Here is a 14,630-nt window from a genome sequence, read left to right as displayed (position 1 = left end):
GCCAAAAATTGGAAAGTACCACAAATACACCTGTCCAAACAGCTATGTAAAGCGTTGTTTCCCCTACCGAGCGTTGTGAGCTTGTATACACCTGTTCCATTTGACCTTGAACTAAACCAGTTCTTCCTGTTTATTGTATATACTTGACCTTGAGCACCACTTGTCATCACCTGTACATGGTTTTATTTATATGCATACTTCCTTTGTGGTGGGAGGGGGGTTTCAAGGTTTGCGGCCATTTCACATAAAAGTTTTAGGAGGACATTATGTTCTCTTCATCTTAACAGTTCCATTCTTTTCCTATACTGTAAAACTTTCAGGCCGTATTCTGTACTTCTCAAGTGATGACCTTCTTTGACCTTGTTGTAAACAACTGACCATGGGTGACCTGACAAGTTGACATGGGCTGACCTTTGACCTGAAAGTGCCCACCTGGTTACTCTAACGTTGTATAAACATATTACTGCGTTTATAACTTATCATATTTATATCATTGCGTTGTTTACAAGATTAAGATAAAACGTGTAGCACTTTCAGATCTAGATACAACACAGAAGGAATGATCCACATTTATCATATTGCATTAATAACTAATTATATCAATGTTATTACACTACTTTCACGATTGTTTGAGATAAAGCATATAGCACTTTTAGATCTACAAACACAAGAAGAATGTACCATATTTATCATATTTATTGTCATATAATACATTACTTATGTACATATAAAAGTCGATACAGGTTTATACACACCAATAGATATTTATTATATCCCTCTTGTTATACAATATACTCCAACACCGCTTTTATATTAAATCTCTGAAAACGATGTGAGATATGGGTACTTATCTTTTTTGACATTACTTTGTAATTAAATAGATCTAATAAAAAGGAAACAAAAACTTTAACGTATTTTTGAAAGCTTGTTTTAATTCAATTTCAATTCCATTTGTTCCAAGTTTTTCAGCCATACTTGGAAATATAATTTGGAATACTTTTTTTTTCTTATGCAGCTGATGGGGCATATACTTGGAAATTAATTTGGAATACGTTTTCTTCAAAATTATGCAGCTGATGGAGGCAGGATTTTTAAAAAATGAGTTTACAAAGGATTTCTTACTTGGAAATATAATTTGGAATACATTTTTGAATAAGTTTTTTTTTTCAAAATAGAACATGAAAAAAATCATGAAGCTGATGGACACAGGATTTTCAAAAAATGATTTTCAAAGCGTTTTCTGTATAGATATATAGTGTACGATTTAGATATGATAATGTCCAGGTAGCCAGTTGCTTGTAGTAGTGCTTGTAGCAAGGATGTCCAGTGCGGCCAGGTTGCTACACTCCACCAAGTGACCTGAAAAATACATGAAAACAAAATTGTTATGATCAATAATGTAGTCAATAAATCAATACACTTGTCTTGACAACATTGATGGATGTGTTAATCATAATAAATAGGTGTAGGAAAACTTCATTATTTCACTGAAAGAAAAATTAAAAAATTCTGTTTTGGAATAAATGTTGAATATTTGAATGCATATTTCAGAAAAAATGTTGAATATTTGAATGCAGAAAAAATTCAATTGAATTCGAGAGGTCAAACATTTACTTTTGTAAGAGTGTAACAATACAAAAATTGTTGTTACAAAATTATTTCATTTATTGTCGTTAAACTGTTTTAAGTGATTAGAATGAAGTTATAAATTGACTGACGATGTTAATGCTCAGTGTAGGTATAATATGCAATTTTTTCAGTAACAATTTTGACACCTTTATGTCATATTACATCAAGTAGCAGGAAGCTATCATAACATTATGAATATTTTTTTCTAAAGGGAACATATGTAAAGCCCAGACAATGCTGCCTTTTACATGGTTTAACCATGCGAAACTTTATCAATAATAGTAGGTTATATTTCAAATTATGGCTGGACTTGTTCCGTACACACAATAGAACATTGATAAAAATTGTACCTTCAAAGTTAGCACAAATTTTACCAATCATTCAATGAAATTTGTCCTACAATCAAATAATTCGAGAATTTATTTTGCAGTTTTAGGTTATTTTTTTTTAAAGTTTCGAGGCTGTAACGTTAACCTACGATTGGTTTCAATTTTATACATGTGAGAAATGTGTATCTAAATTAGAAGCGAATGATGATAATTTTTTTAAACTCAGAAATGCGCTGACCTTTTTGGAATATTGTATTTGGTCACATACCTAAGCGAGGGTAACAAAAGCTATTATAAACCTGGAAGCAAGAATACCTAGATACAATATGGCGCCTAGGTATGCGTTACTTGACGACCGTTATACATTCAAAAAAGAACTAGTCTCTTGATAGTATGTTAGGATCTACAACGTATAACACCTTTGTCTATAACAGAAACTAAATTTGCAATTGAATTGGTCATGAGATAGAATACGTGTGCCACCGTAATTTCATGCAAACCATACTACACTAGAGGATATCCTGTATCCAACTCATAACTATGTTGTAATCCAACTGAAATTGGTGTCCAAAAATGATACCTTATACAGTCTTTTATTTTCCAAATTTAAAATTTCAAATGTTCAGTTTATGTTTACTATAGCGATTTTAATTTCCTGACAAGCCAGCATGTTGCAAAGTGTTGTTTTTACATTTTTTTCTATTGTGGTTCAAATTGGTGACTTGAGTTTAACTGAAACGTTCTTGGTAAGGGAATAATACAACCATACACACTTTCACAACGTGGTCGGCTGCCCGCGCACATGGCGGCATAATAAACCCCGTACACAGCTGAGTGGTAACAAACACACCCGTTAGCTGCCAAAACACTGTCGACCGTGAGCCCTTCCCCCATCTATCACCCTCTCCTATCGCTCCACAGATCGACACTCGCCGACTCATTGTTGGAACGTTTGTAGCAAGTGACCCAGACGAATCGGTGTAGGTATAGCTATTCATCTAACTCTACTACACTTGGTGACGTCCTGCGAATGACTCCAGGGGCATTGTACTTGACCTAGTCTGCCATATATCCTAACCTCAAACGGGGGTGGCGAACTCTGAACCACAGGCGTGTGTGTAGTAGACACCAAAACATGTCAACACTGTGGACAGCTGGGGAGAGAGCTACCAGAAACACCTCACAAAAACATTCTAAAATATTCCCCAATGTATATTTCAAACTCTCACATCCTTATGCGAGGTGTGAATAAGTTAGCGATATTCTGAGGTTTTTGAAAAGGGATTGTTACTTCATGAATTTTGCAAGCTTGGAAGTTGGGGTAGCGGGTTGAGTGAAATAAATGAAGCATGGCCGGCTGAATACATTTTCTAACCAGCACTGAGGCCAACTTCGCTTCCGGGCAGGTCTTATCGACACTAGGGTCATGTCAGAGTTCAAGCCATGTCGATCTCAATATTTGCAATAAGGTCGGCCGACGTGTTGTTTTCAAGCCTTCCAGGCACATGGGAACACATGGGGGTGTTTAGAATATCAACAAATACAGAATTCCTTTAGAAATGTAGGGAAACCGGCCATGGACAGACCTGGGGAGGGGTGCCTTTCACTCAGTCTACAAGGAATCGTGTGGAAAATAAAAATTCATGCCTTTTATGTGCAAAAATACATGGAAAGGTAAAAAAGATCTGTGTGATTATGGTACAAAAACTTGTTACGTGAAGCCATGACGTTGTATTAATTCTGTTTTGTTTCGAAAGAATTCTTAATATTTTTAAACTATATTTCTAGCTGTGCTCAAATTTGAACTGTTCTGTTTTACCAACAAATTTGTCTACAAGTGCGTGGTTTTCTACAATTTTAAGTCTGAAAAACGTTGGTACTAGTTTTTGTATTGATTAGAGTAAAAGGGAATCAAGCTCTCGGTTACATTGTGATCTTATTGGCTTCTGTATTCAAGAATCTGTTCTTACTTAATTATGTATACTGCCACCCATTACAAACGTAATTTTCTTCAGTACCATCAGATCAATGCACACTGATAAAACGTGTGCTTGCATGTTGTTCTGGGTGTTATGTCAATTAGCACTTGAAAACTCCTTTTTCAAACCTAGTTAAGGGAAAAGTGCAGAAGAATTGATACAATTTTTAGCCCTTTTTTGTATGATAGAAGCATTCCATTCATGATAATACAACAAAATCCTGTGCGAAAAACAATTGAAAATTTGTAGGATTTACTTGCTGCATATTTGAGCATTTTATGGGAAGAATAAAGGCAGCGTGCGGTTTTTAGTTTATCAGATAAATAATAGTGTTTCAAGATTCCGGCGGTTACGAAAGAAGCACTTTAGTCTTTGTTATGTAGAGCCTACCCTGGTATCACCGCCAGCTAAAGAGAAGAATTATCTTGTGTATTACAAGGTTGTTTAGTGAGGGAAAATTAACAAGATCGACAACTCGTTGTCGCCTATTATTCGTGGCGGGTTGGTGTGAGTTTAGACAATTGTCTCTGCTGTTATCAACATTTGCAAATCAGAGGAACAAAAAAAAAGCCTGCACTTTTGTGTGAATTTTCTGGAGTTGTTGTAACAATATGCATACTGCGAAAGCATGCATAGGTTTTCGCTGCAGTAGGAAGATATCCACAGCTGGTGTGGTGTAGAAAGAGCGTTAGAAGGACGGTTTGGGGGAGTGTTTGAAGGAAACGGTTGACATTTTAAAACAGAGAGCGGGATATGGTTGGTGAGGGGAAAATTGTAGCCCCTTGGGCGGTAGGATCTGTGTCACAAAGGCCTACCGAATCTCCACCACAGCTTTTTCATGCAAAACTTCAACCCGCACGTAATTATGCATGAATGTGCCCGACCCAAAGCTTGCCAACCCCAAAGTAACACTTTTTTCAGGGATCAAAGGAACGTAATTAATTTCTGACTGAGGTTGAGAAGTTTGGACTTTTCGTGGTAAAAAGGACTGAAACGTGTTGTTTTGTGGCCAACGTGTAGTAGGGTCTTCGGCAGGCCGAGTACTGGTGACCCCTCACGCGACCCTTGTAATGGCGGCGATGATTCGAGCATAAATCGGCCAACCAGATCCCCTGAATCTTGTCCTGTTTGGGGACAAATCCCTCCCAACATTCAGAAGAAGTGGTCCAACTTTTAGACTATTTCCCAGCTTGATTTCTTGCTCCTAACAAACCACTAACGTCCCAAACACGAGTCAGTTTTCGGTAAGCCTTTCTGTCGATATGACCGCAAGCCTCTTTATACAAGAGCTTGGGATACAGCAAATATTTAATAAATCCTGGTCTCATGCGACTCAAATAAAAAACTGACGCTACTCTGTTCAACTCTATACAGTCCTGAAAGTTGTAAAGTACTATCTGAATATTGTAGAGAAGCTGTAAAAATTTCAAGAAGTGGTCGGGAGTTGTTATACGGTTACCGCCCTCCCCCATTCCTGTTGAAGATGCAATGATCGTGATCAAGACCTAGCTCTATCGTCGCCAGAGTTCTAGCCCTGAAAAAAAGGGGTTTACCTGTAGAATACAGGCCGGAGCGTTGGTAGGGTCCTCCGAGAGACCGTCCTCTCTGTCCCGGTGACTTTCGTCTCTCCTTTACAGTACGCTTCAGCCCATACCGCTGGAAAATCACGGCACAATCACTGAACTTGGCATAAAATTTACCGGCTTGCGACTGGTTTGCCCTAGGTTGATAAATTTAACATCAGTGATTTAGATGTCAGGCTCGGTGATGGATCACCTTGATAAACATACCAAATAGGCTCTGGCTGTTTTGATTGGTCGCTGTTTGTCACGTGGGTAACAAAGTAACCATATCAGTGTCAGGCTATGTGAAGAGCAAGTGAGCAATTTAGCACCATTTATCGACAAATTCGACAGGCGAAATCGAAACGTTTGCTTGACAGATGGAGCAAATGGACACGGCAAGAATGAACTCGTACGTGGACTACTCTCTGTGTAACGGCGACCAAAACACTTGCTCCCCGAGGAGCTATGGCCAAGACTACGGTGTCCCCGCTTACCAGTCGTGCGCGATGAACAATGTTGACCGACACGTTACGATGGGGCCGAGCGGGCAGCTGCCGCCGTCGGCCGGGCCAGGGCCAGGCCCCGTACCGGGCCCGTCGCCTTACGACCCGCCGGTTATCATGCCTAACAGCGACCCGCAGAATTTTACGTCGTACTCGTATAACCACTACCCTCATCCTGGCGGCCACCACATGAGCAATGGTTACGGGACGAACAACCACGCTGCTATGTACTCGGGGAGTTTTGGGGCAGAGCTCGCCGGGTCTTACTCGTCGTACAACTCAGGAATGAACGGGACAGTGGCCCCGCCACCCTTGGACTCACAGTACGGATACATGCACCATCACACGGGGCAGGACCCCATGATTTCCACGACCTGTAACCCCCCAGCCCCGTCACCCCCTGTTGCCACATACGACTGGATGAAACTTAAGCGTAACCCTCCCAGAACAGGTATGTTCAACTGTCCTTACTCTGCCCTACAAACCTCCGCTACCACTACCCTAGTCAGCGGGGCCGCGCGCACATGTTTACGGACCAGGCGCGTGTGCCTCCCCGACTGTTCTCGCTCGTAGTATCGGTCTAAAACCATCGGCGTAACCAAGACTTCGTCAGTCGTACTAACTACATCTCTCTAACATTTGTATTCAGACGTTGGCTTTTGTTTGGCTAAGTATGACAGCTTACAAGTTGTGTTTGTACTACAAACCGTCCATGCCTTGGTGGAGCAAGCTGTGCCTAATACGGGGCTCCTGCCTTATGCATGAAATTACGATTACATAAAATTTGATAGCACACCCAAAATTTCTCGGTGTTTCCTGGTAAGATTTAGCACCTTGAGTAGAGGTTCTTGTTGTGAGGTGAAGTTTTGGTGTTGTGTTTTACTCCAGGGAAGCCCGGGGAGTATGGTTTCACGACTTCTGGACCCAACAACGGGCGGACCAACTTCACGACGAAACAACTGACGGAGTTGGAGAAGGAGTTCCACTACAACAAGTACCTCACGCGGGCACGGAGAGTCGAGATCGCCGCCGCCCTCAACCTCAACGAAACTCAGGTCAAGATCTGGTTCCAGAACCGTAGGATGAAACAGAAGAAACGAGAGAAAGAGAACGGCTTCTCAACCCCGGGTAGTGGTGGGTCACCGGCCGGAGCAGATAGCCCGTCCAAGTCGACGTAAGACTGAACTCACTATACCAACATTCTTCTCCATTCCCTCCAAACCCCCCACCCCACGTTTAGAACTCACATGTCATTTGTGGAATATTCTTTTTTAAGTTATACAGGTGAGAAATATCGTCAAGTTGGTTCTGTCTATATTTATATCGTTATTTATTACTTTGTATGAGTGAAAGAACGTTTGTATGATGAAAGAGTTGAGGGATGTAGACTTGTGTACATATCTCGAGAAGTATAATTTAACAATCAAAGAATCGGAGAACAGGGTAAAAATTCTCAAAGCGAACTTCAAGACTTCTCTTTCGTGAAGGTTCGATTGTACAGTGGCTTGTGATATAAAATAATGTTTTTGACGGCAGGACTCCAAGCACAGTATTGTTATGTATGTTTCTTAGAGCCAAAATCACTAAGATAGTAGTGAATTCTTGATGAGAGAGAAAAAACGAAATAAATCGCAATCGCATATTAAGATATTCCTGTTTGTTTTCCTTTACCATATTTATTCAGAGATGGTGCATAGATTAGACTTTATCTTTATCATGATAGCTTTATCCTCTATAACTTTTACAGCAAGTGTCTGCTACTACTTACCAGCTAACTAGAGAATTTAAAGTGACTTTTAATCTGTAAGCTGGGTTGGTAAATGTGGCTGTGCTAACGAGGTTGCTTCCGTTATTGTAGCAGGGTGACCTATCTTGTCAGGTATCAACGTACAACATTATTAATTGCTGTGACTTTGGGAAGGTCAGGTCATGGGGTGACGGTAACAAGCCTCTGACTTGTACTTTTATATTTCCTACATGTTTGATGTGAGGGGAGGGGATCCTGTCTTGTTTTTATACGTACCTTACAAGAGAGGACTCCTACAGCAGCACATGTGGGGTCCCAGAGCAGCTTTGCTGTGAGAGAGTGTGAGAGACAATATAGTTAGCACGAGGAGAGAGCTTTGACTGACACATGCAGGCGAACAGGACTGGTTAATCTTTACCACCGTGAAAATCTTTTACATCTGAAGACACAGAGCACTGGGACGACTAGAGAAGCTCTGCTACATTATCTAACATCCCGTGTAGAGGTGTCATAATTTCATCAACGTCTACTCAGGAGCTATTACTCCTCTCTAAATAACTAAATCAATTCAGATCAAACTCTTCAGTGAGCACAGAATGGCTTCGTCGCGCTTGGTGCTTCCTTGGCAAAACTTCTTTGTTCTCATATCAACATAAATTGCTGAAAATATTAGGAATAATTTTATTTCATCTCAAATTTAAAAGGAGTGGCTTTGGGATAAGGCCTTTTTCCAAAGCTTGGCTCGCGAAAGTTAGGAGTTGCTTTCAAACGTGGGAGGAAGAAAGTATAACATTGGAAATGATTTATTATACACACAGATATAAGTCCAGTGTGTGTATTGAATTTTTTAAAAAATATGTATCAAAGTCTTTAAATCTCGGTACAGAAAGGTACACCCTGGATTAACATCATACATCATTTAAAACACTAAATACAAGCTATGATAAATACGTGGGTTAAATTGTGCATTATCATAAGCTAAACCCGCAATATAAAGCCCAATGGGCCAACATAAAAAAACACAAGATGCGGGACATACGGGTTAGTAAATGTGATCATACATTTGAGGTGAGAATTTCCACCCCTCACTGGGTAATAGCCGATTTGGTACGGCACTCCAGGGCCGCGCAATATGGCCCACATTACTCACTACAAGAAATATCACATCACGCATACAGAAAGTCGCTGTGAAAATCAACATAACGTGCCGGGTGTACCGACTTGTAATCTATTCTCACAACACAGACAACACTACGGTCTAAGGTTGGCCACATGGAGCCCCCCAACATGCCCCGAGGCCGTGCATTTTGCACAGTGCTGCTGTTAGCTTGAACAACAGAAACACGTTCCGAGCGACTGACACTCGTGGGGTCATCCTCCGGTCAGCCCGGAATATTCAATAGTGGCCGTTACGGTGGACAATCTAAATAATAGCCACCGGACCACTATTGACACAGCTCTAGCCCCCGCACAAAACAACGTCGCAAACATGAAACTATTCGACTCTTGGGGGCAGATGTTGTCGTGAGAAAACTTCACTCTGACTAAAACATCACAACTACGCTGGAAAACATACTTAGGATGTGTAAACAAGACACCACCCGATAGTAGGGCGTGTTCACTGTACGACCTAATTAGATGAAAAACTAGAGTGACTCGTAAATACGTAAGCATCGTATGAATGGCTCAACTGACAAACAATACAAATGAAGGCACATAATAGATAGTACGGAAGGCTGGGGCGCTCTTTTAGACACTGTGGCCAGGAGTTTGACTTATCAAAGAGCGTATAAGCAGCCTTTTAAAGCCTCCAATTAAAGCCACAATGTTGTTCTAAGTGTTAAAAACCAGGGGCAACAGTACACAAGGAGTGCGCGTAGCACTACAACTCAAGCACATGTTTGCCGACTGGTTTATCTACAATAACGTATTCAAGTGGTTACGGTGTAACATAAGTGTTAGTAGTACATAGATTATATCATAACTGGGACAGCGTATTGGGCGATTTTTTAACGTCCCTTTTAAAGATGTGTTAGGCCCAATAGCTTTGCATCAATACATCGTTAAGAAATACATAAACTACAACAAAGCATGTAAGTGTGCATAGGCAATGGCACGTTAAACACACAAGTCATAAATCACGACATAATACTATCAGCCGCCCGACTTACGTTAAGTGACGGGGGCAACGTGCCTATGATAAAATATGTCGTTTTAACGACTAAATTGGAAAATCATATCACGGTTGTGATAAATCCTGCTGTAAGCAGGCAGCTGGGTAGCCCAGCACGCTGGCGTATATCCAGCTATAGAACAAGTAACGTGTATCAGGTTAACTTACATAAAATGTTAGTAGTAAAAAATAGCACTCGTTTAACGGAGTGTTTGGTGTTACAGGGCGGCGGGTTCAATACCCGTGCCGGCCGCTAGGCCAGGTCAAGAGGCGATAACCTCTGCACACGCCCCGCCCTAGGCGTGCCAACATGTACAATATTTACTACTACATAACATCACAACATCATAATAAACATCAACAAGCTAGCGCAGTGTTAGTTCACAGTGTTCGGGAGGAAAAAAAACTTAAATTTCCATCCATCCCAGGCCCTGCGTATAGCCTCATTACATATGAGTGATAAGAACATGAACAGGTACATAGTACATGGGTAGCAGATGTGCACGGGAAACCCCGTGAGACTGCCACCTTTATCTGTATGTAACACAAGTAGCTGTCTAGTGCCAGGCGCTCTCATACAGCCACACGTAACGTGCACCTGCAGATAGCCCGCCTGGCGACTTGGCTACCGTTCAAGTTCTAGTCTAACACGGCACGGGGCGACCTTTCAGTACCGAGACTCTGACATATTGTAGTAGCGATTGTCTAAGTATAACTGATGCTCTCACGTTTGACCCTTGACACGTAAGGTTTCAGTTCTCGACCTACAGTCATCAATTTCTCTTTGACAGGGTTGAGTGGGGGGGAAGCCTTCCTCTGGTGTTTATTTTGGGCTTGGGGTTTCCCTTTTCGCTCTCAGAGTTCACTACAGGCCAAAAGAGGGACAGGCCCATCGCAAGACGAGGGGGGAAGGCGGGCTGCGTACACTACCATACCCGCACATGACACGGGCAATTGTTAACACACTACACAACTACAGCTCGACTTTCTCACGCAATTTCTCCATTTGTTCAACAACATAACAGCTTTACAACTTGTCGAAAATTACCCTTTTGTGGTGTTGGAGTAATTTTGGGCAGTTTAGGGACAAATTTGGTGAGAATTTAATTTCAAGACTACGTGTGTATTCCCCTGTGTGAGGAAGCCATTCTGAGTCCCCGAGCGCTCAGGTATCCATGGCGGGTTGATCCATATAGACAATGGAATTACACAGGGCTTGATCAAAGTCGGCGCGTGCAATGGACGTGCGGCGTTTTATGTCGCCGCGCTCATCCATACGACTAGTTCAAATTAAAATCGCGACAAAAACATGGATGTCGCAAGACAACGCCCGGTAAAACTGTCCTTCTGTCCCCTGTTTGTCAGGCAAATGTGCCGGCGACAGACGGACATAGATATCTCTGTTCACATCGCCGTCACACAAGGGGCAATTTGTGGCCATCTCCATTCACTAAAAGGTCTCAAATTAACAGGATTAAGAAACAAGTTTTCCTGAAGACAATGAACAAATCACATGTTGTACTCGTAGAAATGCTTTGCAATTTCAAAATTTTCCAACACTCAAAGCGCTACAAATCGACCATCTCATACATCGTTCTTGTGCGCTCTTTCATTTTTGAAGTCACATTACCAACCGTTTGGATGCGTTCCTACCGATTTGGAGGCAAAGAAAAAGGTAGACGGGCCGAAAATCAAATTTAACAAGAACACTTTTCATGCCCTAATGTCTACAGATATCCATGTTTGCTATGCAAAAGCTAATATTTCCCCAGCCGACTTCTAAGTGGTTGGTGGACGGGTCTAGCAAATGGCCAAGTGACAGTTCGTTCCGCGTGTTTTGGAGTCAAAAGGCGCCGTTTGAAAAGTCCACCACTTAGACGGCCCTCTGTGCTCTTTCTAGTCGTTCTTGCCAGACTGAAGTGACATCTCTAACGCGACATGGGAACACTTAACGGTACTGACCTCAAGGTAAATTCTAAGGGCCCTCGGTGGTAATCCTTACGGCGTGAGGTACGGTCTAGCGCCGAGGACGTTTGGGAGAAGCTCCCTTCACTCTCACGGCACCAGCCCGCCACGTCCAAACCCGTGCCTTCCTCTGAAACAGACAGACTTTAAAATGTAGTCATTCACCACGCCGTAATAACTAGACGGTTGGAAAAAATGGGGGTCATAATTCAACTTTTACAACAAAATTACAGGTTCTTTTTCTACCATATGCAAAGTGCAGCAACTTCTAGACAAAGGCGCCGTGTAGTTTTTTCATGAATTTTCCCCGCATAAGAAAGATAGCGGGGCGCTTTCAAGTTTCCAGACATGACCGCGGAGAATTAGGACTAATAGGAGATGTGAGTAAGACAATGGGCGACGAATGGATCACAAACAATGTAGTACAACACATGGGAGAAGATCGCGATTCAGACGCAAAACACCACTGGCGTGTTAGATATGAATATGGACAACTTACCATGTCCCCTAAGACTCCTGCCAACCTCCGGTCAATCCAAGTTCAAAAGGTTACCAACTCCGCCAGCAACGGGAACTTTCAGACTTTCCGACCGCGTGAAAACTTCTCCTCACCCGCCGAAGTTTTCCGACATCCCTCCGTTGAGATGAGAAGACACGCTTTACGTAGAAATGCGGCGTTGTCTTTTCCTCTCAAATCGCACTTGCGTGTCTTTGACACAGTCCTAAGAAGTCCCCTACGGGTGTAAAGAAAACTTTTCCCACCCGACATCTCCGACCGTCAGTCCTTCCTTCCCACAATGCGGGTCCTGAAAGAAGTCCGTGTATCTACACCCGACGGTAATGTAAAACAGAGCGGTTATTCCTGGAAGTTTGAGGCCACACAGACGGAACGTGGACACCGACTGACGCGAGGAAAACTTTCCAGACTGTGACACTTCATTACGTATGCAACCTCACAAGTTGAAGCCATAAAACTCAATTACCCAGCATCGGACCAATAGTGGCTACTTTCTTCCCGACAGCGGGCGTCTTTATTTATATTAGGTCGGGTGGACACATGGAGGGCGACTTTTCTTACTTTTTTGGGCTTGTTTTGATTCAAACGAGACAACTTGAGAGAACAGTAGGACTGCTTGAAACATTCCTCGTCCAAACGCGAAGTTTTGCGCGACAGATTCCCGACTGCAGACATCTGCGGATGCCTGTCGCAAACCCGCTAATTGAATCGCCCTAATTTCTCAGCAAACACCCCCGTCCTGTTCCTTTCAAAGGCGACCCGCCGGTTGTAAAATTTATGTGTCTGGGTTCGGAAGCCCTTTTTTGTTGGACGTGTGGTTCCGCCCGCCGAGCCAACAATCGGCGGAGACCAGAGGCGCAATCTCTGGTCTTGTTTATCCCCCTTGTTTGCACGGTCTGACTTCTGTAATTGACACAAACATCGCATACATGCGCCAAAGACCTGTAATTAACACTGCCGCCTAGTTACCACACATGTCTTACTTCAAGAAAGTCGTCCAAATCCTGATAGATAAAAAAAGGTCAAACGTTTTATAATTAGTGTACAAAAGTTTAAAAGAGTGAGCTTTTTTGAAGAAGTTATACTGTTTTCCAGACGTTTATATTAGATGAGAAGGTTTGCAGTTAGGTTGGGGTTATAAATCTCCAGTGTGTGTGCGGCATGCGGAAACAGCTCGTATATCATGCGGTGTGGTCTGCTTCACACAGATGTAAAGTTTACATTCGTCTCCCTTCTGGCGTCAGGACAGATAACTTTTCCTCAAAAACATCATTTTCCAATTCCTCTTCAAGTCTCCCTTCGGAAGATTTGATCAGAAAACGTGTATTTTCGCCAGTTTTGGCAATTTGAAACGCAGGTTGCGTTCTAGACAACGCGACGCGTTAAGCGTTTTATTGAGGCAAGGCGCTAGCGGAAAAGTATTTATGGCATAAGTGGCCACTTTGCCCCAGACGTGTGATTCTCACACTTTTAGTTGTGAAAAAGGTCAGAGGTCGACATCGCCATGAATAACTTAATATTAAATGAGTAAATAGAGTTGTTTTTCAGTCGGGTGACAGAAAAAAGTTAGAGGAAAAGAGCGCATTTTCTCTATTTTACGGCTTTCTTCAAATATTTCGTTCGCTCAAAAACGAAAAATGGTAGTTTTTAATGTCGTGAAGTGGACTCTGATACTTTTTAAGTGAAAATTTAGTGTTTGACGTATTTGTGTTACCATTAATAAATGTCACCTTTTCTTTTGAAGTTTGTTGTCGTGTGGATTTCTTGTCGTTAACTTTTGTTTTTTGATTTCACGGCTAATTTTTCTTGATTCATTGTTATAGCGATGTCATCTCAATTCTACCTCTTGTGCGATCATGCCAATTCCTATAATCCAAATTTCTCTTGGTAAAAGTTTTTGATAACTTTTTGCTTCTAGTGAAAAAAAGGAAATGTTTCCAAATGTCTTAAATATGTCCCTCACGGACTAAAAAATTATTATACATAACCAATTGGAATTCCAACGCAGCCGAGCTTATTTGTATTTTGTTATTTTTCAAGATTGAGATTAATACGTTATTTTTTTCGCTCTATATCAAAAGTTCATCTAGCAAACATTGAAGACATATTAGTAAGTACACATGATCACTACAAAAAAAGCCAGAAATGGATTTATATTCTATTAAAACTTCAATTTGATAAATTTGCCGTGAAAATGGTCAATCATATACTCCATTAACTAAA

General features: G+C 41.7%; 1 protein-coding gene and 1 long non-coding RNA gene across 4 annotated transcripts; one reads left to right on the top strand and one right to left on the bottom strand.

Moving 5' to 3' along the window:
* Nucleotides 1–1,067: 1,067 nt before the first annotated feature.
* Nucleotides 1,068–13,161, bottom strand: LOC109475869. 3 transcript variants are annotated; one of them, XR_002140578.1, is made up of 5 exons: nucleotides 12,390–13,159; nucleotides 11,888–12,020; nucleotides 8,029–8,081; nucleotides 5,491–5,593; nucleotides 1,068–1,359 (listed from the first exon to the last, which is right to left on the bottom strand). It is a non-coding gene; the product is annotated as an uncharacterized LOC109475869 (long non-coding RNA). The 3 variants fall into 3 exon arrangements; XR_002140579.1 differs by lacking the exon at nucleotides 5,491–5,593 and having other exon boundaries at nucleotides 11,888–12,034; nucleotides 12,390–13,161; XR_002140577.1 differs by lacking the exon at nucleotides 5,491–5,593 and having other exon boundaries at nucleotides 12,390–13,156.
* On the top strand, nucleotides 5,801–7,655 carry LOC109475868 (homeobox protein Hox-A1-like). Its single transcript, XM_019776677.1, has 2 exons — nucleotides 5,801–6,456; nucleotides 6,894–7,655. The coding sequence occupies exons 1-2, from the start codon at nucleotides 5,880–5,882 to the stop codon at nucleotides 7,181–7,183; spliced, it is 867 nt and encodes a 288-aa protein (XP_019632236.1). The 5' UTR covers nucleotides 5,801–5,879; the 3' UTR covers nucleotides 7,184–7,655.
* Nucleotides 13,162–14,630: the final 1,469 nt, after the last annotated feature.

Source organism: Branchiostoma belcheri, unplaced genomic scaffold, assembly GCF_001625305.1.
Source record: "Branchiostoma belcheri isolate BF01 breed outbred unplaced genomic scaffold, Haploidv18h27 scaffold35, whole genome shotgun sequence".
NCBI classification, from domain to species: domain Eukaryota; kingdom Metazoa; phylum Chordata; class Leptocardii; order Amphioxiformes; family Branchiostomatidae; genus Branchiostoma; species Branchiostoma belcheri.
Note: the sequence above shows the minus strand (reverse complement) of the source record. Positions and strands in the feature narration are given on the sequence as shown.

Bases quoted from the DNA above. Each gene is read 5' to 3' on its own strand.
- LOC109475868 (XM_019776677.1), top strand. From the start codon at position 5,880: ATGGAGCAAATGGACACGGCAAGAATGAACTCGTACGTGGACTACTCT. The intron at 6,457-6,893 runs GTATGTTCAACT...GTTTTACTCCAG, and splicing joins GCGTAACCCTCCCAGAACAG to GGAAGCCCGGGGAGTATGGT.